The sequence below is a fragment of the Larus michahellis genome, chromosome 6 (genome assembly GCF_964199755.1).
Source record: "Larus michahellis chromosome 6, bLarMic1.1, whole genome shotgun sequence".
Lineage (NCBI taxonomy): Eukaryota > Metazoa > Chordata > Aves > Charadriiformes > Laridae > Larus > Larus michahellis.
The window spans coordinates 69681655-69707340 of NC_133901.1; the positions used below are offsets into that span (position 1 = coordinate 69681655).

The 25686-nt window shown below is 53.0% G+C and overlaps 2 protein-coding genes across 3 annotated transcripts in view; one reads left to right on the forward strand and one right to left on the reverse strand.

Annotated features, from left to right (window-relative positions):
* LHPP (phospholysine phosphohistidine inorganic pyrophosphate phosphatase) overlaps positions 1-7706 on the forward strand; it is a 94481-nt gene extending 86775 nt beyond the window's left edge. Inside the window, exon 7 of the mRNA XM_074592053.1 lies at positions 6871-7706. Coding sequence (XP_074448154.1) covers positions 6871-6961 — 91 coding nt within the window. The 3' untranslated portion in view covers positions 6962-7706. The remainder of the gene's footprint in view (positions 1-6870) is intronic.
* Positions 7707-10358: 2652 nt separating this feature from the next.
* Positions 10359-25686, reverse strand: part of FAM53B (family with sequence similarity 53 member B) — a 55581-nt gene continuing 40253 nt past the window's right edge. For both annotated transcript variants that reach the window (XM_074592280.1, XM_074592281.1), the window contains one exon: positions 10359-14173. In XM_074592280.1, coding sequence (XP_074448381.1) covers positions 13844-14173 — 330 coding nt within the window. In that variant the 3' untranslated portion in view covers positions 10359-13843. The remainder of the gene's footprint in view (positions 14174-25686) is intronic.

The window sequence follows — 25686 nt, forward strand, 5'->3', positions numbered from 1 at the left end:
CCATCAGTGTGCTGTCGGTCACTGAGATTTATTTAGGTTTTCAGTGCCAAACTGATTAAATTGCACGTTTCACAAAAAAAAAAAAAAAAAAAGAGAGTTTCACTTGTGGCACCAAGGAAAATTATTGCATCTGTCCAAAGAAACTAGCAAAGGTTACAGTGTCTGTTTACATTCCTCATAAAGAAAATCTTGTTAAACTCTGTCTCACATATTTTACAGCGATGGTAAGAGCCCCTGAAGAATACACTGTCGGGAGAAATGGTTTCAAGGGTTTTTATCTCATTTTATGCAGCAGGAGTATATGCTGTTTAACTGGGGAGGCAGCGGGAAGCCTGTGTGGTGGCACAGAGAGGTCCCTTGTGGAAACAGAGGGAGAGGTGGTGGGGTGGGGTTTGCTGGCTCATGGAACGCCGTGCTGCTGGAAAGGTCAGCGATCGTGGGACACGCTGTGTTACAGATCAGGTTTGCCAAATGACTGCAGCTCTGTACGCTGGAATGTGAGATCATTTGTCTTTTTCAAATTAACTTCTGTGCCTTGCTTTGGCCCTGCGTGGTGTTTTTCCTCCCCACCCGTATTTTTAAAGAACTATGCAAAAGCTAATTTTAACCTGGGATACTAATCATGTGTTGATCAATCCCCACCTGCTCCTGTTCTCTGAAGTCAAGTTTAGACAGGTCTCGGATTGAGCTGGATTCTGGGGCTGTTTCCATCCCTGTGGCCATGACTATCCATGTCGGCTACCTCCACGCAGACTTTTATCTGCTAAATAGTCTGTCCGCGCAGTAATCCATCTGTTTCCTTTTTGTTCTCCATATGTTTTGTTGGAAATGAGCGCAAGCAAGGCGCTGAGAAAGTCATTCCAACCAGTACGTGAAGAAGTTTCCTAGGACAGTATGACGTGAGGGTTTGGGGCTCAGACATCCCCTCCTTGTTCCTGGTGGGACGTTTGGCTCCCAGCTCAGCAGGACACCTGCCGCCTGTTCGTCTTCTGCAGCTCCAACTCCCTTTGCAGAACATGTCCCGTATGAGAGCACTGATCGGAGCTGGCTGTGAGCAGCGTCCCATGCCATCCCTGAATCCCAACTGCTATGGGAAAGAAAAGAGTTAAAGTCTGTGTTTTTAGGGACATCCTTTTACATTGTCCCTGGCACTGCTCCCTTCTGCATCTATTTCATAGAATCATAGAATGGTTAGAGTTGGAAGGGACCTTAAAGATCATCCAGTTCCAACCCCCCTGCCCTGGGCAGAGACACCTCCCACCAGACCAGGTTGCTCCAAGCCCCGTCCAGCCTGGCCTTGAACCCCTCCAGGGATGGGGCAGCCACAGCTTCTCTGGGCAACTTGGGCCAAGGGCTCACCACCCTCAGAGTGAAAAATTTCTTCCTGATATCTAATCTAAATCTCCCCTCTTCCGGTTTGAAGCCATTACTCCTCTTCCTATCACTACCTGCCCTTGTAAAAAGTCCCTCTCCAGATTTCTTGTAGGCCCCTTCAGATACTGGAAAGCTGCTCTAAGGTCTCCCCGGAGCCTTCTCTTCTCCAGGCTGAACCCCTCCAACTCTCTCAGCCTGTCCTCACAGCAGAGGGGCTCCAGCCCTTTGATCATCTTCGTGGCCTCCTCTGGACCTGCTCCAACAGGTCCGTGTCCTTTTGCTGTTGGTGGCCCCAGAGCTGGAGGCAGGACTGCAGGTGGGGTCTCACCAGGTCAGAGTAGAGGGGCAGAATTCTCTCCCTTGCCCTGCTGGCCACAGTCCTTTTCACAGAATCACAGAATCTTCATGGTTGGAAAGGACCCTTAAGATCATCGAGTCCAACCAAACAACCTACAATCTCTGCCACTAGAGCATGCCCTGAAGTGCCAAATCTAGACGTTTCTTAAATACTTCTAGGGATGGTGACTCAACCCCCTCCGTGGGCAGGCTGTTCCAGTGCCTGACCACTCTTTCAGTAAAGTCATTCTTCCTAATATCTAATCTAAACCTCCCCTGCTGCAACTTCAGACCATTTCCTCTGGTCCTGTCATTATTCACCTGGGAGAAAAGGCCAAACCCCCACCTCTCTACACCCTCCTTTTGATGCAGAATATTTTCTTATTCACTTTAAAGACAACTAGTAGTTCCTGCAAAGGACTACACAAACCAGTGTAGATCCCTTCATCCCTCACAGATACTCAACTGCATCTGAGTGAACAATTGCAGAAAATGACGTAGCAGGTCGGGGCAATTCAAGACCATTCCTGATAGCTGAGCATGGGTAGGGAATTGAGCTTGTCAGAACAGACCTATCCAAGTGGAAATCTGACCCAGACAGTAAGTGAACTGTCTTATTCTTGCAGAAGCTGATTTTTCACTGCCCGTTATGATCTAGGATTGGGTTTTATGCTTCACCAGGAGGAAGACGTTACTTTCTACTAGTCAGTAGCCCTGGTACCACGCCGGAGCTTCTCTTACCAAGTGACCGAGTGAAGAGTTAAAATTGCAGAGCCGGTTTTCTGCAGCACCCTGCTGCTTTCTTGATGTCTCAGACTGAAGCATTGATCTGAACTAACCAGTTTAGTATGGGCGGAGGATCTGGCTCAGAGCACATGGGGCTATAGATAGCCGCTCAGCTCCTGCAGGACTGACAGTGATAAATGGTCCCTGGGAGAGGAGGATGTTTAGTCATCTCCTGAGGATGATTTGATGGACGTGAGTAACTACCGAGCCTCAAGACCTCTGTTGGTGTTGCATCATGCTAAAGATACTTCATATCTTTAATGTGTTGTAACGTACGGATCATTTGGGGTGGCTTTTTCTTTTGAAGGACGTACTCTGCTAACATCGCCCTGTGCGCGGAGGCACAGATCATCTGTCCCTGAGCCCTCACAACGCAGTAGGGACCAAGAAGGACCACCCTGAGTTTCAGAGGTTCCCTGTGCTAAGCCACTTCTTTCCCTGACCACTTCATATACCAGCAAGGTGGCCACCAAAAGGCAATGCAGAAATGAAGTGCCACATTTCCCGGAGGGAGCAGGAGGCTGTCATGGCCAACTTGGGCTGGCAAATGTACCTTGCGTACGCATCCGAGCTGTGGTGGTGCTCACCCGCTCCAAGGAGTCCTGCTTTGCTGAAGAGAGTGTTTCCCAAGGCTGTAGTTGATTTTTCACAAGCGAGTTTGTGCGCTGGCCAAGACTGCTGACAGCTCAATATTCAGCTGCAGAATATAATTTTCTGTCATTTTGATTTATGTTCTTCTCTGCAACCGGAGTCCCACGTAAAAAAAAAAGAAATCGGAAGGAGTTTGTCTTAAAGTTAGCTCAGTGCAAGTTCATTCTTCAACTGACCCAGCAAATTAAAGATATTTTTAGTTTTTTTTTTTTTATTATTTATTTCTGGAATATGAAAAAGAAAAGTTACAACATGTAGGCTCTACTGTCAGTTTTGGGACCTGCTGTTGTGGTGGCAATGCAAAAAGGGTCATCATCCCTGGAAGAGAAGCCAAGCTGAAACCGTGAGACCAAGATCTGCCCTTGGTTGAGGTTTCCTACCTGCACCTGGTGGCCCCGTCCAGGGAGGCTCTGATGCACCAAAGCAACACCCAGGACATCGGGGCCGAGCTCCAGAGCAGTGTTCCACTGAAGGCTCTCTTAAAACTCTCAGTAACCGGGGGTTTCTCCTGGGAAACAGCCTGAATCCTCCAGGGAGGAGGCTGGCGTAGAGCCACGGTCTCCGCTCCCTTCGGACGGCAGACGAAGGGCTCATCCTCCAGCATCTTGGGTTTGCCCGGAGGTTTTATGGCACAGCTCTCGCTTCTGCCTCGCTCCTGGCACCCGGGCTTGGGCTCCTGAATTGTTTCGCTACATTTGGAGCGTTGCTTCTTGGCATTAGTATGTTTGGGGATTGGTGCTTGCAGTTTCCTTTTGACAGATGCTTAAAAGAGCAATACTGAGCTGAGGGAGGGGAAAAGCATCGCTTGGCTGTTTGTGCGCAGTTGTGTGAGCTACAAAGCGTTCTGCGAGACAAAGGCGGAGGCCACATGAAACAGCTCTTGGGGCGGCACTGACAGGAAAAAAGCTCCTCAGAATGGCCCTAGGAGAAGGCGGGAGAGCAGGGAAGTGTGTTTTATTCCAGTTCTCTGCTTTCCTACAGAGTTCGGACAATCTTATTTATTGCATTTCCGCGCAGTTAGCAGCGATGGGCATATAGGTAATCTAAGACATGTGGCATGTCTCAAAAGTACAACTCCAAAATGTGCCGTGGGCTGAAATGAAGAACACTTTCCAGCCCAGGGGTGGGGATGGACGGTGCGGGGACAGCGCGGTGACACGGGGCTGGACCCCACCGCGGGAGGGAAGCGGGGTCCTGGCTGGAGGCAGGGCAGGCACTGCTGGACCCCTGGGCTCTGCTGCACCCCGTCTGCTCTAATGGGAGACATCTGCTGCTTAAAGGCAGCATATTCCTCTCACTTTCTTATGGATAACGCCGGTAAAGTATTAGTAAAGTGATTGAAACCCTTGTGAGCGAGGCCGTCTGTCTGCAACACGGGCACAGCAGAACATCATAGGGTTCCCAGCTGTAACCCTGTAGGGTATCAGACTGCTAAGCAGAAGACAAATAGTCGGGTTCGGATGAATATTAGGGGTGCAGCAGATAAAAATGAAGCCCAGGTCCACACCAGCGGTCCGGAGGGGCGGTTGGGCAACACGCGGGGGTGAACTTGAAGCTCCCCGCGAGCTAAGGTGGGTTTTAACATCAACCAAGCTGGAGCCAGGAGATGGTGACGGGCCAGTCTGGGTGCTGTCATCACACGTTGTTTGGATGAATGGGTAAAAATACCTTATTTCTTAATTTGCTTTACTGCAGTATATATATACACACATTTATATTTTTTTTTATTTTTTTTTTTATATATACCGCCCCCCCCTCGCTTCCGCAGCACACGTTTGGTGTCTACAGGGCATTTCCTTGATGACTGGCAGTTAGCAGCTGAGTTACAGGTGGATTTCTGTATAGTCAGCACAGATCTCAATCACAAAATCCTTTTAATAGATCAAAGAGGGCTGTGTAATTGAAAGTTTGTTGGAGAAGCATTCGTTTCAAGCTGGTCTTAAAACTGGGCATAATGTGGAAGGAAGATTTTGTTCATTACTTTGTTTAGATCTCCGCTCAAATTACGGATTATTGACAAGACATGAGCGTTACCATGCTCCCCAAAGGTATTTCTGTATTCATAACAGCCTCTTGGTTAAATCGGGGGGGGGCAACAATAATCGCCACCTAAGGGATGGATACATACTGGATTTTTACTTGCTTTATATTTGAAGGTTTTTTCTCCATCGTATATTATACCTTGCTTTACCTTCGGCAATCTAAATTCTTCTTCAGTTGAGGAAAACCTAAAAACCATCATAATTACTGTTCTTATTGCACCCTAGCCCTGTAACAAGGTAGAACTTGTGTAATTAAATAAAGGCCCATGGAATAACCTCCCACCTTTTAAATAAGATGCTTTGATGACAGTCAGCACCAACGTGGAATCTGTTTGACGGAGCCGTCATCCTCGTGCCAGACGTGGCTTTGCGGGTGATGGAAAGCGCAATATCGGTGTCTTTTATTTTCCCTAGTTGGATACTGTAACTTTGCCGCACGTAAAATCCCGAGCAGTGTGGGCTCCCGAGAGAGGCCTTTGCGAGGAGCTGGTGTACTCGGCCGGAGGGAGCGCGGCTGAAAAATGAACAGAAAGGAAATAGCCCTGGGGGGCTTCAGTGCTGGAACTGAAGAAATCGCTTGGTACTTGTACAGACAAGCGCTCACCGAATTCTGCACGTCATAAATAATAATAATAATCTCTCTGCCTCCCATGCATCCGATGGGAAACGCATCTTCCTCGCTGAGAAGACGCCCCGTGCTAAATAAAAGTTTGCCCTTTACAGGCAGCGAGAGAACTGGGAGGTGGACATTCGGGCTTTCATCCCTTTCCCAAAGGAAAGCCATTAAGCGTATAAAATACATATGTTTTCTCTTCAGCAGCTGTTGGGTTTCTCAGCCCAAGAGCCGTAACAGCACCACGAGGTTTGGAAAATTTCTGCCCCCCTCCCCGCCAGCAATGCTGCTGAGTCAGTAAAACAGGGTTGTGCATCTGCGCCTCGTTAGGCCAGTACCTCTAATTAAATCATTGGCAAAAAATGGCTCCAAGCCGCTCTCCTTTGGGGTGGTGCCTTGTGGAGGGTGAGCCTGACCCTTTTCGTGGTCGCCTCTGAAAACACCACTGTTAGATTTACGAGAAGATGGTTATCTGCAAAATTAAGCCCTGACAGAGCTTTCCCAGTCACTGAAGCCGTGACAGACCTTCAGTGTTTCTAGGTCGGAAGGGGGTTCTTCTTTTCTTTACTTACATCATCCTATTTCTTACCTATTTCTAGAGAAAAACCATGGGAGAGTAATCATTTGCACGGTTTCATGGGATCCGAGGCTCGCAGTGAAGTCTCTCCCCAGAGATCCCTGTCATCTGCTGCTATTGCCTGCATGAAGAAGGGCCGTGTGAAATGGTGTGCATTAATTTGGGTTAGATAACGATGTAGATTGTCTTCATACGAGGCTTTGCAACGTTTTGCCCAGCCCAGTTGCACACGGACATGGGATCTACCGTAGCACCCAGGAAGGACCTGGGTGTGGGGGAGGTAGGGACAGGAGAAGGAAAAGGAGAAAAAGAAAAAAAACCACAACAGAAAAGGGAGGAATGTGAGACCCAGGCTCACCCGAGGGTGCTCCGTCTGGGGACACCTCGGTGCCACCCTGGGCCCTGTGAGGGCAGCAGCAGGATGGCCGGGGACATGGGACCTGGTTGGGAGCCCGTCCTTGCTCAGCCGTGCCTTTCTGTCTCCTTTGCAGGCCTTGCGATGAAAACCACCCCCACGTGAAGCCTGACGCGTACGTGAACAACCTCGCCGAGGCGGTTGACGTTATCCTCCAGCAGCTGTAAGACCGACGGCGCCGTGGGCGATGGGGAGGAAGGAGGAGGAGGCCTCACGTGCAGCCCCTCCATCCTCGCCCACCTCCATCTGGCGCCGACGCACCCAGACCCGGCCTTGCCTGGGGGGGTCAGCGCCCGTTCCTAAATGTTTCACGTAACGGTACTAAAATGATCTACTGACCTCGTCAAAGGGAAGACGGAACCTGCTCTCCTCCGGCATGTCTTGAACGTTTTCCCCTCGGTGCCGTGCCCCTGCCAGCACAGCTGAAACCGGCTCTCCCAGGATTGCCAGGCTCTTCCCCGCATCGGAGCCCGGAGGGTGCTGAGGGCCCTCTGCCACCCCCGAGCGATGCTGGGGGGGTCACTGCCCCCTTTAACTCTTTGCTCACCCCGGGGACCCAGCCCTGGGTGGGAAACGGGGGACCCAGCACCCCTTCACGGACCAGCTTTGCTTTTTAACTCGCCCTTTCTGTGCCTTTTTGAGTGCCTGAGAGGGGGTGGGAGATGTCCTTGAGGGGTGATGGAGGCCACCAAGCCCTGGGTCCCAGCTCTGTGGGGTCCCCTCTGTGCCTCTGGCCGTGGGCGGAAGGAAAACCCTGGGGAGGAGGACAGCCCCTGTGCCCTTGGCAAGCCAGTAACCGTGTTTCTGCCATGATTAGTCCCTGTCCGGGTCAGGGCTCGGGAATCTGGTAACGTTGCGGCACGTGACGGAATAACCACGCCATCATGTCAGGAATAAACCCCATCCGGTAGATCTGGTCTGTTTGTTATTGTGTTCAGTCGGATGAGCGCTGGCAGGGATGTTTAGAGGATCTGAAATGGTTTTCCCTACCTGGACCAAGCGGCGAGAGCCGTGGGACCGATGGGCTCTTCCTCCCCTCCGTGGGGGTCTCGCAGGCAGACGTGGCTGGGGGGGACACGCAGGTTTTCTACCTGTTCCCGTTAAAATCCCAGCCGTGCCCTACGCGGCTCCAGCTCACCCGGCAGCGGGTGCTCCATCGGGAGCAGCACGACAGGGATGGTCGGTCCTGCCATGAAAGCCAGCGCGGGCAGCTCGGCTCTGCCACGTTCTGCTGCGCCCAGCTTTAAGTTGCCAGTCCCAACTGGGAACCAGTCTCTGTAAAGCACCAGCTCCGTCAGTCCTCCTGCCACAACTACAAATTCTGCTTTATAAATATTATGTGGAAATGTTCAGCCGCTTTCTTTCCTTCTCGGTAGTCGTTGCTAGACTGTCCTCCAGTCCTGGGTACCCAAACCCCACAGGCAAACCCCACTCCCTGAGGGCTGTAGCTGCCTGAATGGGACAGGCCCCGTCTGCTCGCTGGACATCCCCCGGGACTGATCCTGCGCCAGCGCCGTGTGCCCGCCCAGCACCCACCGCATCAGTTTGGCCCCATCCTGCTGCCAGGGAGCGCTCAGCACGTGCGGGGCTGGAAAGCGATGCTCCATTGAGCAGGGATGGGCCTAAGATTTGTCCTTTTTTGTAAAATCAGGCTGAGCTGCTCCCTGCCGCCGGGCATTGCAGTACTCCCGCGCGTTCCCGGGGTTTTTAAGTTCCTCTCACCCGACAGTTTTGCAGCGCAGCTATGGCAGCGTGGTGACATCCGGCCACGCTGCACGTGGCAAGAGCGTGGCAGGGCCAGGGGCTCAAACCAGGGAGCAGAATTAGAGATTGGGGGTCACTCCATCACGTCCTCTGCCCCAGGGAAGCAGGGGATTGCCCACCTTCACCGGCGCTTGCCAGCGTTTGCAAGAGTCATCTTGGCAAGGGTCACCTTCACAAGGGACACCCTTTTATAGGCAAAAGTCCCCTTTTAATCAGTGTCAGCAGCTCTGCACCCCCTTGGGGTTTGGGCAAGACTTTGCGCATTAGATTGGAGTGGAATAAAACTATTTGGGCTTTAACCTGCTGCAGACCTCCCATGGGACCGTGGAAGGGTATGCAATTATGTACGTGTCATATATATTTATATATACATATGATCAGGCGGCGTGTTCTGGCCAGCCTGCATTCAATTACTGGTTTTTGCATTTGCAAGCGGGAGGTAAATGACAATTCCCGCGATGTTTCCAGCAGTCCCAACAGCTGAAGACGACCCTGGTCACTGGAGGACGCCGAAGTGACGCTCCGTGTTCCCGTAGCCCCCTGCGAGTGCTGGAAACCCGTGTTTTTCAGAGCTCCCAGCTGGCCGCTGAGCTGCACGACACCCCTTGGGGACAGCGGGGGAAAGTGGGCTAGGAATTAAATTATAATAAAATAAGCCACATCTGGGAAAATGACCTTAGTGCAATTTTTTTGGGTCTGTTTTTGTATCTTTTTATCCTCTGGGTAGCGGTTCAGCCAAAGTGTACGGCGCTGCGTGCATCCGCGCGCACGCGAAGGATGCCACAAACCCTGGTCGAACGTTGAGGCTGTGACACATCACTGAGAATTTCTTTTTCATCCTATAAGTCTTCCTTTTTGCTCTGGTGTGCTAAGCCTATCACTTCAATCTGATTAAGTTCAGGCAGATAAACATCCTGCCATCTGTCATGAAACTTTTTAAACTGTTTGCTCACTCGAGGAAACGCGGCCGTTTCCCTTTCTGGTGTAGAAAGGCTGTAGGGAGATATTGCCCCGTTTCCCCAAGAATTTATTTAACAGCCCCGTGTGGCCGTGCCCTGCCCTGGGCTCTTGCCTTCCTTGGGTTTAGATTTTATTTTAAGGGGTGGGACATTCTCTCTGTCCTTAACACAAAGCATAAGGCACTTAAATCAGAGAATCACAGAATGGTTTGGGTTGGAAGGGACCTTAAAGACCATCCGGTTCCACCCCCCTGCCCTGGGCAGGGACACCTCCCACCAGCCCAGGTTGCTCCAAGCCCCGTCCAGCCTGGCCTTAATTTGCAAATGTTGATTTGCGTTTTGCTGGTACCCTTTTGGGCTGCATTACAGCTGAATAACAGCTAAAGACAGCTAAGAAACAGCCAGTATCAGGCTGGGGGGGGCCATGGGAGATGTCCCCCCACTTTTGGGGGGGGGATGCATGATGTCTGCCTGCACGTGAATGTCACAAAATGCCCATTTTTCTGGTGTAACCCAAGGCTGGGACACCTGGACACCCTCGCTATTTCTAACACAGACACCCCGATGGAGGGTCCCAGCCGGGGGCATTCCCAACCCACACCCATTTTTTGGGACCCAATTCCACCCACCCGCCCCCCAGCATCCATGGAGATGCCAAGGAGAGGAGATGCCTCAGGGAGAGGCACGTGGGGCTCCTGCACCCACGCCCAGCTCTGCCCCATCAAACCCCAACCCGTGCCACCACCCGGCTGTTAACACCCCCCCGAGGGGCAGCCATGTCCCCAACGTCCCCGACCCCGGCCACGGGGACAGCAGAGAGAGGCGAGACGCCGAGCCCGGGGCGGGGGCTGGTTATTGAACCAGGAAGCTTTATTTACACAGTAAAAGTAACAAGCAATTTCCTGAGACTGAGCTGCTCTAGTGCAATCAAGTCATGGAGGGGGTAGGGGCGGGCAGCCTGCACCGGCGGGGGCACCTCGGGCAGCCCCTCCCCGGGGACACGCGCGTCCCGCTGCCATTGTGCAATTGCCAGCGAGACTTGGCTACTACAGGTCATAGCTTCAGAAGGCTTTTTATTTTTTCTTCTTCTTCTTCTTCTTCTTTTTTGTTGGTTTTTTAAATTCTTTTTCTTTTTGGCCATCCTTTTCTTTCTCGCCCATCAGACCCACGAACGCTGTAAAGCACCGCGACAATCCTCTGACATCCTACGTACGTCTGTCAGCCTGTTCAGCCAGGAGCTTTTAAACAATGCACTTGAAACACAACTTTATCAGCCAAAGAGGCTACGCTATCACGTGGAAAAATTACAATCTATTTTACAAATGCTTCTTTTTGTCTTTTTTTTTTTTTTTTTTTTTAATGCAATCTTTCATAGACCAGGCTCGAAGAGCTGCACCTGCACACACAGAGCAAACTTCCCCACGTGCGTGCTAAGACTTTTCCTATTAAAATCCTTTTCTTTTTTTTTTTCTCAGGATGATGAACCCTTGTTGCTGCTGACGCAGCTCGCCGTCATCCCGAAACGGCTGCTCACCCGACTGGGTCATGCCCCGCACGAGCCACCGAGTCTCTTCACAATAATGAGCCTGTTTTAGCTACCTCGCAAGGAAAAACATCCCTTGTCTGCATATTACTTTAATATCACATTCTGGCAGCCGGCAGGGATTTGCCGGGGGTGGGGGGGGTCACCAAAGCGTCTGTGTCACAGGTGAAGTCCTTTACAAACCAAGAGCGAGACCCCCCCCGGGGGGGATGCCCTGCTCTCCCGCTGCGGGCACAGGGTACGGGGACCAACGCCACTTCTGCCTTTACAATCAACAGGATGTCCCCTGAATCTGAGGCACATACTATATTATATTTAATATTTTTAATTCTTTTATTTATATATATATTTATATATATATAAATCCACAACTGTTTTTACCTCTACAGAGAGAGAGAGAGAGAGAGAGGACAAAAAAAAAACTTTAAAAAGTAAGGCTTTCTTAAACTGAGGATAAGTACATGAAATCATACAAACCCAACAACCAGACACCCAACAGAACCCCACCGTGGCCTCAAAACCGTGGCTAACTGTAGTCTGTGCCTACGCTAACGCGCCCAGTGTAAGGCCATGACTCATTGGAGAAGCGTCTTTAGTAAGGCAAACGGGTTGTGCTGTATGTAAACTGAATGCTACGGCTACGGCCAGTACAGCTGGGCAAGTGGTCCACTGGTCACCTTCCTACCGGGGGGGTGAGCATGGCACCGGTAGCAGCCCTTGGAAGGAAAAGAGAAGCCCTTAGGAATTACAGCCCCGGTGATGCCCATGCCAGAGCCCACCCAGAGCTCTGTGGCAGCAGCCGGACATGGATTTGGGTGAATTTGCCCTTTTTCGGTGAGCGAGTAGCCGGCAGCTGAGGAGGTGCCCGTGGCCAGCAGGAGCTATGTGCCCCGGGACCGGGGAGCCGTTGGCGGTAGGGGGTATCGAGCATCAGGAAGACTCAAAGCTGAGAGCCGTGCTGTGGCTGGGGGGACACGGACCCGAGGGGCGGCCACAGCCCGGGACAACACCGGCGACGCTGGACCCTTCCAAAAGGGCCGAGATGAGCAGCGCCTTCCGCTACAGGAGGGCTAAAAATGAAGCCCGGATGTATTTTCTTTTCAACGATGCAGCAAGCGACACTTTAAAAGAGCCGGAAGGTTCTCCAAAATGAAAAGACATCCCTGTTGGTTCCCCTTCCCCAAATATTTGGGGCTGGCCCTGCCACCAGCAAAACCCCTGCCAGGACAGGGATAAAGCTATATAACAGCTGACGGGTTCCACCGTGATGGGAGATGCCACACGCATCCCGAACCACCGCAGAAAAAAGTGCACTAACATAACCAGAAATGATGAATAAAACCTGTACCAGCGGCTCTCAGCCCTTTCTGAGTTACGGACTCAATACGGGGCAGGGGGGGGGGGGGCAAACCCCGTTCAAACTGTCGTGTTCTTCAATTGCTGTTGGTATCAATGACTTTTTTTCCTTTCTCGCTTTTGCAGAGCTCAGGGAGTAAACCCCGAGCTCGAGGGAACCTGCAGAAGATGCTGGAAGCCACTCGTACAGTTTTTCCACAAACCAAAAACAAACAAAAAAAAAGGAAAAAAGAGGGAGAAAAAAAATAATATATGCGTCCTTCTAAACCTGTTAGCAAGTGGACAGCTTATTTTTAGGGAAGAGTGTTCCTATTGTACAAACGTCATGGTCACCACTTTATCCGTGCTTAAAAAAAGGCACAGGAAAAGTTTTCAGTGCTGCTACCTGGATTTTCAGCCTTTCGCCAGCTGATTTTGTCAAGTAACCCCGCGGCGTGCCCCGGGCGCACAGCCCCTTCACAGTAAGACAGAGAGAAAAAAAAGAGGATGGCGGCCGGGCCTCGGGTAGCAAAGAGGGCACGGCCACTGGTAAACAGGTAAATGGCCTGGCCCCGCTCAAAACTGGGTGTTGGGAACCCGAGAGAGGGTGGCACCGAGCCTGATCGGGGCTTTTTCCGGATGGGTTTGAGAGAGGGGACTGGGAAGGAAAAAAAAAAAAACAAAACAGGGAAGAAAGGCATTGGAGCATCCTCCGGCAGAGCCCGCCGAGGTCTGCTGCGGATGCCGCCCCGCGCTGGAGCCGTGCGGGCTGGGGGTCCCTTTAATTCCTCACCAGGAAAAGGAAAATTAAAAAAAAAAAAAAAGTAGCAATCCAGCTCTTACCATTATTAAGTTTAAGCAAAATGCTTCACTTGTGATCTCCTTCTGACGTGGGGACGTGGGGAGCGAGGGGGGTGCGGGGCCACGCGGGACACTGCAGGAGCAGAGGAGCCGCAGCCGCCCCCGCAGCCCCCAGCCAGCGCTGGCTTTGCAAATCCCAATATTCTGGTTTTTCCCCCCACTTTTTCCAGTCCCCGGGGCTGGTGGTTTCTCCTTGTGCACCCCCTTACAACCAAGTGCAGGCGGGGAGCGGGGAGCGTGGCTGGCCCCGTCAGCCGCGACTCCATGTTTGCAGAAGCCATTTACTCCCAAAACGCGGGTTTTTGGCCATCCCTGCGCCTGGCTTCCCCCGGCGGGCAGGCAGTTTCCTCCGCCGAGCTGATCTCGGGCTACAGTAGTTACGAAGAAATTCAAGATTTACACACGCGCGTGCACGAATTGCTCTAAATACCTGATGAAATTTTGGCAAAGCTGCTTCGTCCCCCAGCCCCGCCTCCAGCTGGCAGGAGGGGAGCCATGGCAGGACCCCACGGGCCCGGCGGCGGGGAGCCCTCCATGGCTCTGCTGGCGACCCCCCGACCCCGGGGGCAAGCGGACCCGCTCCCTCCTCAGTTGTTTTCTATCTGCTCGATATCGATCTCGCCGTCCAGCTGGAAGAGGCTCTCGGCGCCCATCCCCCCGCTCCGCCAGGCCGCCCCGTCTTCCTCCTTCCCGCCGCCCTCCTCCTCCTCCTCGCAGGAGAGGTCGTCCCTGCTGGCCTGGCGCTCGTGGGCCCGCGAGCGCGGCGGCTCCGGTACCGGGGTGCAGGCGGGGGTCCTGCCCGGCATCACCTCCGGGGAGCCGGGTGCCGCGGTCCATGGCTGGTGGCCGGGGAGCCGCTGGGAGCCCTCCTCGGGCCCGGCGCTAAGGCAGGTGAGGCTGTTGAAAGTCTGGCGGTTCTGCGAAGGCAAAGGGAAAAAGGCAGCTGAGAGAGGATGGGGACAGGCTGGACCGATGGGCCGAGGCCGATGGCGCGAGGTTCAACAAGGCCAAGTGCCGGATCCTGCACTTGGGTCACACCAAGCCCGCGGATGCTACAGGCTGGGGCAGAGCGGCTGGAGAGCTGCTGGTGGAAAAGGACCTGGGGGTGTTGGTCAACAGCTGGACAAATACGAGCCAGCAGTGTGCCCGGGTGGCCAAGGCCAACAGCCTGGATCAGGAACAGTGTGGCCAGCAGGACCGGGGCAGTGATCGTCCCCCTGTGCTCGGCACTGGTGAGGCCCCACCTCAAACACTGTGTCTAGTTTGGGGCCCTCACCAAAAGACATGAAGGTCCTGGAATGTGTCCAGAGAAGGGCAACGGAGCTGGCGAGGGGTCTGGAGCACAAGTCTGGTGAGGAGCGGCTGAGGGAGCTGGGGGTGTTCAGCCTGGAGAAAAGGGGGCTGAGGGGAGACCTTCTCGCTCTCTACAGCTCCCTGAAAGGAGGGGGTAGCCGGGGGGGGTCGGTCTCCTCTCCCAAGGAACAGGCGACGGGACAAGAGGAAATGGCCTCAAGTTGTGCCAGGGAAGGTTTAGGATGGATATTGGGAAAAATTTCTTCACCGAAAGGGTTTTCAAGCACTGGAACAGGCTGCCCAGGGAAGTGGTGGAATCACCATCCCTGGAGGGATTTAAAAGCCGGGCAGACGTGGTGCTGAGGGACGTGGTTTAGTGGTGGTTTTTGTCAGCATGAGGTTGACGGTTGGACTCGATCTGAAAGGTCCCTTCCAACCTGGGCAATTCTATGAGTCCGTGACATGGACTGGAGTGAACACTGAAGCTGTGATGGGCTACAAGACGAGCTCAGAGTCCCCTGACCCCCAAACCTGCGAGCCCCCCCCATTCCAGCAGAAAGCAAGTGGAGCAGCAGAAGCACCCAGCCCTTGGCCGCCTGGTCCCTGGGAGCTGGGCAGCCTCTGCAAAGCCCGACCTCCCCATCCACAGCAGCTCCTGTGCCTCTCCTGCCCCTGCCACAGGCGATGGCACCAAAAACACCCCCAGCCTGGTCCGGATCGGCCCCATCACCACCTCCCAGTCACATGTCTAAGGCAGTACAGAGCTGTTCTGCCAAAAATAAATGAATGTTTCCAACAACTCCATTTATTAAACCAGCTAACAGAAACGTCAGCCCCTTCTTTAAGCAGCCAGAGCTCGTGTGCTGCTAAACCCTCCGCTGTGATGGCTCATGGCTGTCCTCCCTTATTAAAGACCATGCAAGGTCAGTTCCTGGTCCCTTGTCTCTCTAGCGAAGAGGCTCCATGGCTGGTTGTCTTGGCCAGAAAAACTTGATTTAGTTTATGTACTGTCACATCTTCAAAACGGTTTCAAACTCCGACAATGACGAGGAGCTCACAGGCATTCCAAACCCTTCAGAGCCGAGCAGACACAACCTCTCGGAGATGCCGTCTGACCACAAACGTGCTTACCTGACAGGGCATGCCTTTTACCCAGGCTGGTTTTTAAAGGAGCAAACTAAATCCTAATTAGTGAATGCCAATGGAAATAACGTGGCCATCCCGCTGGCTGCAGGGCAGAGCGCCTGCTCAGAGCAGGAGAAGACCAGGGAGCATCTCAGCAGCTTGTGCAAGCCTCTTACAAGAGCCACATGCGATGGTGTCGTCGCTTCACAGACACCTGGCCCAGCCATGTCCCACCTGATGGGCCTCAATGTCCATCCGATAAATACCCGGGGGAAGGCAGCCCCCTCGCTAGCTGAAGGTTCTCATCTCATCTGTGGCCCCCAAATCCCCAGAAACCACACCGATAAATAGGCACGAGCACACAAGCATCAGCGTTCCCCTTCCCCCTTTATGGTTGCCTTTCCTGACGTGGGATTTATGTGCAGCAGGAAACCTGAAGCATGTTTGCAGTGAGCCAGGGCTCCGCGTTAGGTGATTCCTCGCTTTTAAAGATCCCTATCTCAGGAGAGGCCTTTTTTTAGTGTCAACTGAAACCTCTTGTCATAAGAAGACCACAGCTCGGGTACACGGCTTATATTTTGTCTATAGGAGAAAAACTAAAGGAGAAAAACGGCACTCCGTGGTAAGTCATGGGTGTAAGCTCACATCTCGGTGGAAATATGGATCAGGTGGGATTCCCCAGAGGCTTCACCGGCACCTGGCATCAGTATTTTCCTGAACCAGCTGTCTGGTGGGGTTAAATCTGCAAACACAGGCACCGGCAGCTCTTTGCGAGCTTGGAGCAGCAAGAAGGTGGCAAGTCCGGATGAGGTGGCCTCTGAGAAACAGTTTAGGAAAAGTGGGGTTTAGGCTGGAGACGGGAAACGGGGGGTGCAGGAGGGTGTATTGTGCTTCCAGCAATAAAGATCACGGAGCACTGCGTAAGACTTCTGAAAGCTGTAAAACCTCACCAGAATCCATTGATAGAGGTTAGACAAATGTCATTGAACTAATGCGGCTGTTGGGTTGCCTGGAACGGCAGGAGGGTGTAGGAGAGCTCTTGGGATCTCTTGCACTGGTTTATCCAGGGGAAGGCAAACCCTGGTGCTCTCTCTCCCTCTCTCCACCCTCTCTCCAAGAGCCATGGCCAGAATGAAGCCGGAATAACCAGGAGAGCGTCGGTACCCGACAGAGCATCGGTGACACAGAGGGACGGGGCTGATGCCGGCGGCTGCTGCGGCACAATTCAGGACCAAACCCACAGCCTGGAGACACAGCCTTGATCCAAACATCCCCACCGACGCTCCCAGGGAATTTGTGCACATTTACTTGAGGTTTTTTTTCCTTTCAAATCCAGGTAAGCCGGAAGTAACTCCACTAAAATATCTCACCCCAGGCTGTAACTGAAGCAAAATCATCCCTTTACGTCCCCGCTGAGGGATGCAGGTCAAAGCCCCACCTACTTCCCACTCCAATCATTTCTTAGGAATTCCAAAGTGCTTGTGCTGCCTTCGTACCCACTGACCACACGCCGCTGAGAGGCTTTGGGCTGACGCACCACGGTAAAACGAATCATCGCAGGAGATGACGCAGAGGCTGTCGTATCTGGAAAGAGAAGTTCCTGCTGCCCAAGGAGAAGCTGGCTGCTGCCCAAGCTGGTGGGGCTGCATTTCACCTGGCCTTCAGCCTCTGAAACCTCCCCAAAACCCACAAGCCCCAAGCCCATGTGAAAAAGCAGCCGTTTGTCCTTTAAAAAACCCAACCGCACCCAGTGCCCACATCATCCTTCTCACATTTTTTTAAATACAAGCCGTGCCTCTCATGCGGTCTGTCTGCTAGGTGCTGGATGCATTAACAGCTTCAAGCAGAAATCTGCGCATTGTGGTTAATGGACAACTTGTAATTACCACTGCACTCGGAGAAGGCCTGAGGACACAGGAGAAGTATTTTCTAAGCACTTAAAAAAATTTGCAAGTGTATTTCCAACAGTGATTTAGGCACTTGAAAAGCCTAAGTCTCCTGAAAGTCAACAGCCCTCTCAGAAGTGCAAATCCCTTCTACAAACAGAACTCTGGCACTTCTGAGAACGTTAATTTTTCTCCTGCTAATCAAGCTCATCTCCTGGCTCCAGCCCTTCCCTGGGCTCGGTACCCACAGGCGGGTGTGCCGGGCTGCTGTGGGTGGGCTGGAGCATCCTTCGAGGACGGAAGATGCTCTACAGCGCTTCAGAGAAGGAGGTGGGCGACGCCTGTGATGATGAATGAAGGAGGAGGCAACCTGGAGAGCGACTAAACAGGTCCATGGCACACTCTTCCCATCCAAACGAAAAGTGTTTCCAAGCTTGGACACATCTCGGAGAACAGCCATGAACGTACTTGACTTTCAGGGAAAATTTGCATTTTATTGGACTTTGGCAAGATGATTAAGCCAACAGCCTCATTTTTCCTGCTCAAATACACACATGCTGCAACCCAACATTTTCCACTTGAGTCGTTCCAGGTGATATTTGTACCTTCCCTGCAAGAGGATGGAAAAATCCTTCCGATGGTCCCACAGCTTCCAGCGCTGCAGCAGCTGCTCATGGAGGAAGGCCATGTGTGGGTGCTGGGTGGAGGGACTCCCTCTGACGCAGGTTTGCCGGCATTCGGCTTGGAAAGCAAGTTTTCACAGGCACCGGCTGCCCCAAAATACCACACCTCACCTTCTTAGCAGTGGGGACAGCACTTCAAGGGTGTGGGGATGGATGTTTTGGGGAAGGGTCCCCCCTAAGATGGTGATAACCAAGCCAGCATCGCCTGTGCTGGCTGCGGAGCTGCAGTGGATCAGCCACCACCGTCAATGCAGCGTCTGTTCTCAACCCATCGGGAGTTTTTTTCTCATTTTTTTATTTATTGGGTGAATTTAGCGCGTGCTGAAGTGCTGAGCTGGCAAAACTGGGCAGTCAAGTCCTCTATTGATATCGGCCAAAGAGCAGTTTTGGTGGGACAATGCGGCGCTTGTTCCCCATGACCAGGCAGCCCTGGGTCCCCTCCGAGGCTCTCCATGACCTTGTCCTTCAGCGCCAGACCCAAAGGGGTATCAGGCATCTCGAATGCTGTTGGTCTCAAGGAAACCATGGGAATCCAGATACCCTGCCAGATCTGACACAAGTGGCTTTTGGGAGATGCTTCTGGCCATCCTGACTTCACCCAGCGAGCATCTGTAACGTACCTCCCACCCGCAACACCTTTACTCACAACCACAATAACCTGTTTCTGACCATTTGCGGTGCTGGTTTTTCTTCCCCCAACTCTCCCCGAAGCTGCAGCAATCCAGCATTCCAGGCAATCCCTCAGGGAGAGGGAGAAAATGAGACGTTGCTAAAGCAAGCCCCTGAAAAATCACCTAAAAACACAAATAAGAAACCCTTGGCCACTCGGAACGAGCCGCAGGGCTAGCAGCCGACCTCCAGAGCAAAGCCCTTTTGCGTGGTGGTGACCAAGCTCAGGCTACACCTTGTGATGCTCCGCACCCTGCGGGGACCAAGGCTAAAAGCCGGGAAGGCCACATCCATCCTTTTCCGCAGGTTTTCCTCCCCTTGAGCATGTGTCCCCGTGGGGGACGGGGGCTGGAGACTGGCAGCCCCGCCAGCACGCACGCTGGAGAAATCCCGCAGCAACATTTCTTCGCCTAACTCTTCCCCTCGTAAAATACCCAGCTGTGAGCTTTTCCCTGAAACGCGGCCCTGCAAACACGGTGGATCTGCTAGAATAAATATTAGCAGGACCGCGATCCCCGCGGTGATCACAGCTTTTGCGCAAACACCTCTTTTTTTTTTTTTTTTTCCACCCTGCCAGGTGATTGCCGCAATTTTCCTGGGGAAGGTGTAACGCTACGAGCTGTCAGCACCACCGGCCCTACCTACCGAGCTGTCATCACCTCCCGTTAGCACACTGGGCTACAGTTGCTTTATAAAAAGTTGAAAATAACCCAGTGCCAGAAGGAAAGGGGGAAGCGGGCGGCGAGCGGTGCTGCTCCGTGCGGGGACGATGCAGCTCTGCCAGCCCTGCCCAGCCAGCACCAGCCAGCAAAGTCACCTCCGCTGGGGGCTTCTCTGCCCGGCTCGGGTTTAAATCACTCTCTGAGGCAAACATTCAGGCAATCCCACGCACAAATCCAGGCTGGGCAGAGATTGGATGGAGAGCAGCCCTGAGGAGAAGGAGCTGGGGGTGTTGGTGGATGAGAAGCTCAACACGAGCCGGCAATGTGCGCTGGCAGCCCAGAACCCCCCGCAGCCCGGGCTCATCCCCAGCAGCGTGGGCAGCAGGGCCAGGGGGGGATTCTGCCCCTCTGCTCCGCTCTGGGGAGACCCCCCTGCAGCGCTGCCTCCAGCGCTGGGGCACCAACAGCAGAAGGACACGGAGCTGTTGGAGCGGGGCCAGAGGAGGCCATGGAGATGCTGGGAGGGCTGGAGCCCCTCTGCTGTGAGGACAGGCTGAGAGAGCTGGGGGGGTTCAGCCTGGAGAAGAGAAGGCTCCGGGGAGACCTTCCAGCCCCTGCCAGTCCCTAAAGGGGCTCCAGGAAAGCTGGGGAGGGACTCTGGAGCAGGGAGGGGAGCCATAGGATGAGGGGGAATGGCTTCAAACTGAAAGAGGGGAGATTGAGATGAGATGTGAGGCAGAAATTGTTTGCTGTGAGGGTGGTGAGCCCCTGGCCCAGGTTGCCCAGAGAAGCTGTGGCTGCCCCATCCCTGGAGGGGTTCAAGGCCAGGTTGGACGGGGCTTTGAGCAGCCTGGTCTGGTGGGAGGTGTCCCTGCCCATAGTGGGGGTGGTGGAACTAGATAATCTTTAAGGTCCCTTCCAACTCTAACCATTCTATGATTCTATGATCTCGTGTAATACACCTTCAACCTGGGTCGTTATCTGCCGCATGATGATAAGGCACCCACAGTCTTCTCCAGCTCCATCCCCAGGCTGGTGTCCCCGAGGCTGGTTTCCTGGTGAGTGAGAAGGGGAGGAAGGGAGATGGGGAGGGAGCTGGAGAAGCTCAGCCCTGAGGCTGGAATAACCAACCTCTCCTCTTTATAACCGCATCTCAGGAGTTTTGCCAACGGGCCCAGGCTGCAGCACAGGACTGAGACCCCAGACAGGTCTCACCAGCACCTCGCTGGCTGCTGTTTGGCCTCCCCAAAACGTGGGAGACGTGGCCGTCTCGCCCCGAGCAGCGCTGGCGACCGCTGCGGCTTGGCAGCACTGGCTTCCAAGATCAACATTACCATCGGGAGGAGGCCACGGGTCTTACACCGACCCTGTCCTCCCGCTGAAAGAGCCTCTGAGCGATGAATGAAGTGTCAGGAATGAAAAGACTGAAATACCTGAGGAGGGAAAACACAGGAGGCAGTTATGGGGTATATGAAATGCAAACGGAGCTCGTGCGCCTGGTGCGGAGCCAGCGCTGGGTTATACGCACTGTTGCTATGTCAGGGAGCTCAAGCTCATCCACTATTTTATTTTTTTTTTTTAATTTTATCTATGGAGGCATTGAGTAATGGTGGTGCAGAGGTGCAGGCCGAGGTGCTGCAGAGCGTGCCTGCAGCAGCATCCCTGGTACGGAGGGGACGGCTCCCCGGCAGGTACCACGATGCTGCCCTTCTTTTCAGGGTCTGCTTTCCCAGCTAATGAAGAATAATATTTACATAGCCCCAATCCTAATTTTGCAATAACAGGCACCAGCACTTAGATGGTGCATTGAAAAATCTACAGCTTTAGCAGATAATTTTGCTTTTATTCTATTTGGTGTGAAAAACAGCTTTCACGAGCAGGCTCAGAAATATCTATTATCCTACCAAGTTGCTTCACACCACAATATTAAACAAACAAACCAAAAAAAAGCAAGAAGGAGGCTTTAAGTCATTAGTATTAATGCTGCCTTTGGAGGCTGTAGAGTTAATTTGGTTTTGCTTGTAGTTTTGCTCATATCTTTGGAGTTTTGTAGCTGCCCCGATGACAGTGAGGATGTTTAGTGGGTTTCCCCGAATGCAAAAGAAAAAGCTGTTATACGACCCACCGTCGGGAATCCCTCTGGTGCTACAGAGCCCCAGGGAGATGCTGGAGAAATCCCAGAAACCATGGAGAAATACAGGAATCAGAGAGCAGTGATGCTCCCCAGGGCTCGACCGTCCCACCCGTGCACAGCATCCCGCAGCATCCCGCACGTGGGGACTCGGTCCCAGCGCAGCCTCCCGGCCCATTCCCATTCCCAGCAATAATTGGAGGAAATCCTCCTTTCCTGCCAAGAGCACATATTTTTCCCTACCAGACACCAAACCCTTCACTATGAGCTGGAGAAATCCTTTTGCTCAGACGGGTCATTAGGCAGCCCCGCCAGCGATTACTGTGTATTTATTGATGTATTTCCAGGTCGTCTGTCCCTCCTGTGCCCAGCCTTCCGCAGCCTCCCCTGCAGCCTCCCCTCCCAGCTCCTCCTCTGCATCCCCAGAGGCTGCGGCAGAGCATCCCTGGAGCACCGCAGGGCGCTCAGGCCCGGGCTGCTCTCCCAACGACGCTACTGCAATGCCACGGATTTCAGTGGAGCGGTTCCGGCATGAGAACCGGCGAGCCTGAACCCGGCTGGTCCCCGGAGTTGGCAAAACTTCAGGGTTTGGAGGGGCTCATCTTTGGGGAAATTCAGCGATGTTGGCATTTTCACTTGTCTCCAGTTAGGATGAAACATCACTAACACAGAGTTTTAAAATTTTTTTTAAGCCACATCCTTTTTGGAGAATCTCAGCCCTATTCAATTTTCACACTATTTGCATCATTCTCACCATAAAAGTAATATCTCTATTATGCTATTGTGCTCTCACTTCATGGCCTAAGGCAAGAGCTTATAGAAATTAAAACCCCAAAAATCTCTCATTCAGTATCTGTGATAAAATGCTTTCCGTGAAACTCTCTCATCTCCCTGAATCAGCCTCTGTCCATGGAAACCTGCTCCAGCTGAACACTTCCACCTCATTTCTCCGGGTATAATTCACGTAGCGGCACCAGCGGGCACCCGGCATTACGTCCCACACCAATCTTGTCACCAGCACGGGGACAGTGTCACATCATTGACGACACCTCCCTGGCAGTGACCTGAAGCCTTTCTTTGCACCAACACTTTGACTAAAATACGCCCAAACGTGCTTGAGAAAAATAGGTGATTCCCCACTGGGATAACATAAATGCAGCCGGACATCGCGTCCTCCCCGCCGGGGAGGTGCGGAGCAGGACGGACCACAGCGGTGAAGAACTGGGATGGCTGCAGGTGTGGAGCATCTCAGAGCTTCAGCAGCACCGTTAAAGAAACTAAAGGGATAAAACCATACCGTGGATGAGCATAAATTCAGAATTTATGGAAAGGCAGCGCTGCCGTGTGTAAACCTGGGACATCAAACATTAGCACACAGTGATAATTTAAGGTGATAATGGCAGCCTGCTTGTCCCCAGTCATTAAATTAACGTTGGGTTGAATCAAAAATGCGAGTGGAGTAAGTAATGTGGAGTCACGTACCCCTAACACCTCTCAGGGCACCTGCACCCACCGTCGCACCCAGCACCGCGGCTTCCTGCAAATTAAACGCAGACTGGAAGGACACATCACTTCGTGACACGGTCTCCATTTCGGGATAACCCTGAGCATCTTTCTCTTGAAAAGGAAACTGAGCTGCCCTCCTGGTTTATTTACCGCTGCTTTCTGACGTGCTTTGGGAGAGTTTTTCAAGGCAAGAGACTCTCACGCAACTTTTGGCCATCACTACTAAAATTTTGCGTTGAAAAAATATTTTCTACAACACCACCGGCTGCCCGGGAGGTCATGGCCACGTTGCCTCATGCCCAAAGGAGCTGTTCCCACCACCATGCTGGGCTTAGCCGCAGATCCCAAACCTGCACCCGGCTCCAGCCTTCGAATGCCTCCAACACCCTCTGGCAGAAGATGTGATCGATGAAGCACCTTCAGGGGGAGAAAAACCCAACCACCGTCTGTAAATCCTGCCACCACCACATCCACCTGAACCAAGGGCGGGAGCAGCAAGCCTGGAAATCTCCTGGAACACTGGGGTTTGGGTGGTTTTTAAAAAAACCGCGTGAACAACCACTTTTGGCCACCACTTTTGAGCACATTGATTCATTCGAGGGTGAATCTCTGTGCTTTATAAAAGCTATGCTTTGGGTCCACGTAGCGTACGAGCTCAGGCACCAGACAGTTAAAGAGCGCGTGGTGAATCAGTTGCGTGTCTTGGGGATACAATCGGATTTTGTGTGTGTTTGGGACAGACACTGCCAAGCTTTGTTTGTGTTTCCAGCCCTGTCCTCACGTGTGAGCGCGGACAAGGGTGCAACACCCGACCCCGCAGCCCTGGACCCCACAGGGGGATGGAGATGGAGCAGGGGATGGAGCCGGGAGCAGGAGATGGAGCTAGGAGCATGGGATGGAGACAGAGCAGGGAATGGAGCCAGGAGCAGAGGATGGAGCTGGGAGCAGAGGATGGAGCTAGAAGCAGGGGATGGAGCCGGAGCAGGGGACAGAGCCAGAGCAGGGGACAGAGTCAGGAGCAGGGGATGGAGCCCGGAGCAGGGGACAGAGCCAGAGCAGGGGACAGAGTCAGGAGCAGAGGATGGAGCTGGGAGCAGAGGATGGAGCCCGGAGCAGGGGACAGAGCCGGAGCAGGGGACAGAGCCAGGAGCAGAGGATGGAGCTGGGAGCAGAGGATGGAGCTAGAAGCAGGGGATGGAGCCGGAGCAGGGGACAGAGCCGGAGCAGGGGACAGAGTCAGGAGCAGAGGATGGAGCTGGAAGCAGAGAATGGAGCTAGAAGCAGGGGATGGAGCGGGAGCAGGGGACAGAGCCGGAGCAGGGGACAGAGCCAGGAGCAGAGGATGAAGCTGGGAGCAGAGGATGGAGCCCAGAGCAGGGGATGGAGCCGGAGCAGGGGATGGAGCTGGGAGCAGGGGATGGAGCCGGAGCAGGGGGTGGTGGGCCATGGTCCCCGGGTACCAGGGGTCCCTTTGGCACTCGGATCCCCCTAGCACGGGTGAGGGATGCTGCCGGAGGAGCGTATCTACGCACAAAAGTCCCAGCTGACGCTGGAAAAGTGATTTCGTGGCAGAAATGCTCACGTTCCTGGGCACGGCCCCCTTTCTGCTTCCACGGCTGAATTTATTTTCAGCCCATTGTGTCTGATGAGTCACAAATTTATAACTGGGGCAGATGGGACCGTTTCGACTGTAAAATCAAAACAATGGATGTCATTGCATTACACATTATTGCTATTAAAAGCCCTGTCGGGTAACTAAAATAGAGCCTGCTACAATAAATCACCTCCTACAAGCTTCCTCTGACTATACTGCAGCACCATGCCCGAAATGGTCACTCCAGAGCTGCACCAACAAATCAGCCTTTTATAGGGAGATGGATCTTTTCTGCGTGCTACTTCTGGCAGCGATATGACCCACTACCGAAAAGCAAGGTTTTATTGCCGTGGGGAGCACCCAAATTACACCCCACCCGAGCCAGCCCGGCCTCAGGAAGGATTGCCTTCATTCTTCCATTTGGGAAACTGAGGCAGGGAAACTCTGCTTGAAGGACATTTGCAGAGGAGGCAGGAAAGGAGCTGATGCATATGAGGTCCAGTCCAGTGCCATAACTTCAAAAGCATCCATTCCTCTCAACATATTGCCCTCTATACATTAAAAATATATGCACTTGGACCTGAGAGAACTCTTGGACCAGGCCCATCTATGATGCCCAACAAAAGCTTTTATTTTTAGCACAGCATAGGGAAAAACTGATGCAAAACAACTCTGAAAGCAATGGAATTATTTCAGGGGTGAAGCTCCTCGCAGCATACGAGCATCCTCCCTGGCGTCGTGGGCAGGAGGATGTTGGCTACGTGGGCTTGTGCCAGCGGGCAACCTCACTTGGTCTACCCTGCCTTGGTGGAGACCAGCTGAGACGAGGTTTGCTATACTTCAACGAATACGGAGACTTGTTTGTCAAAGGAGCAGGGACA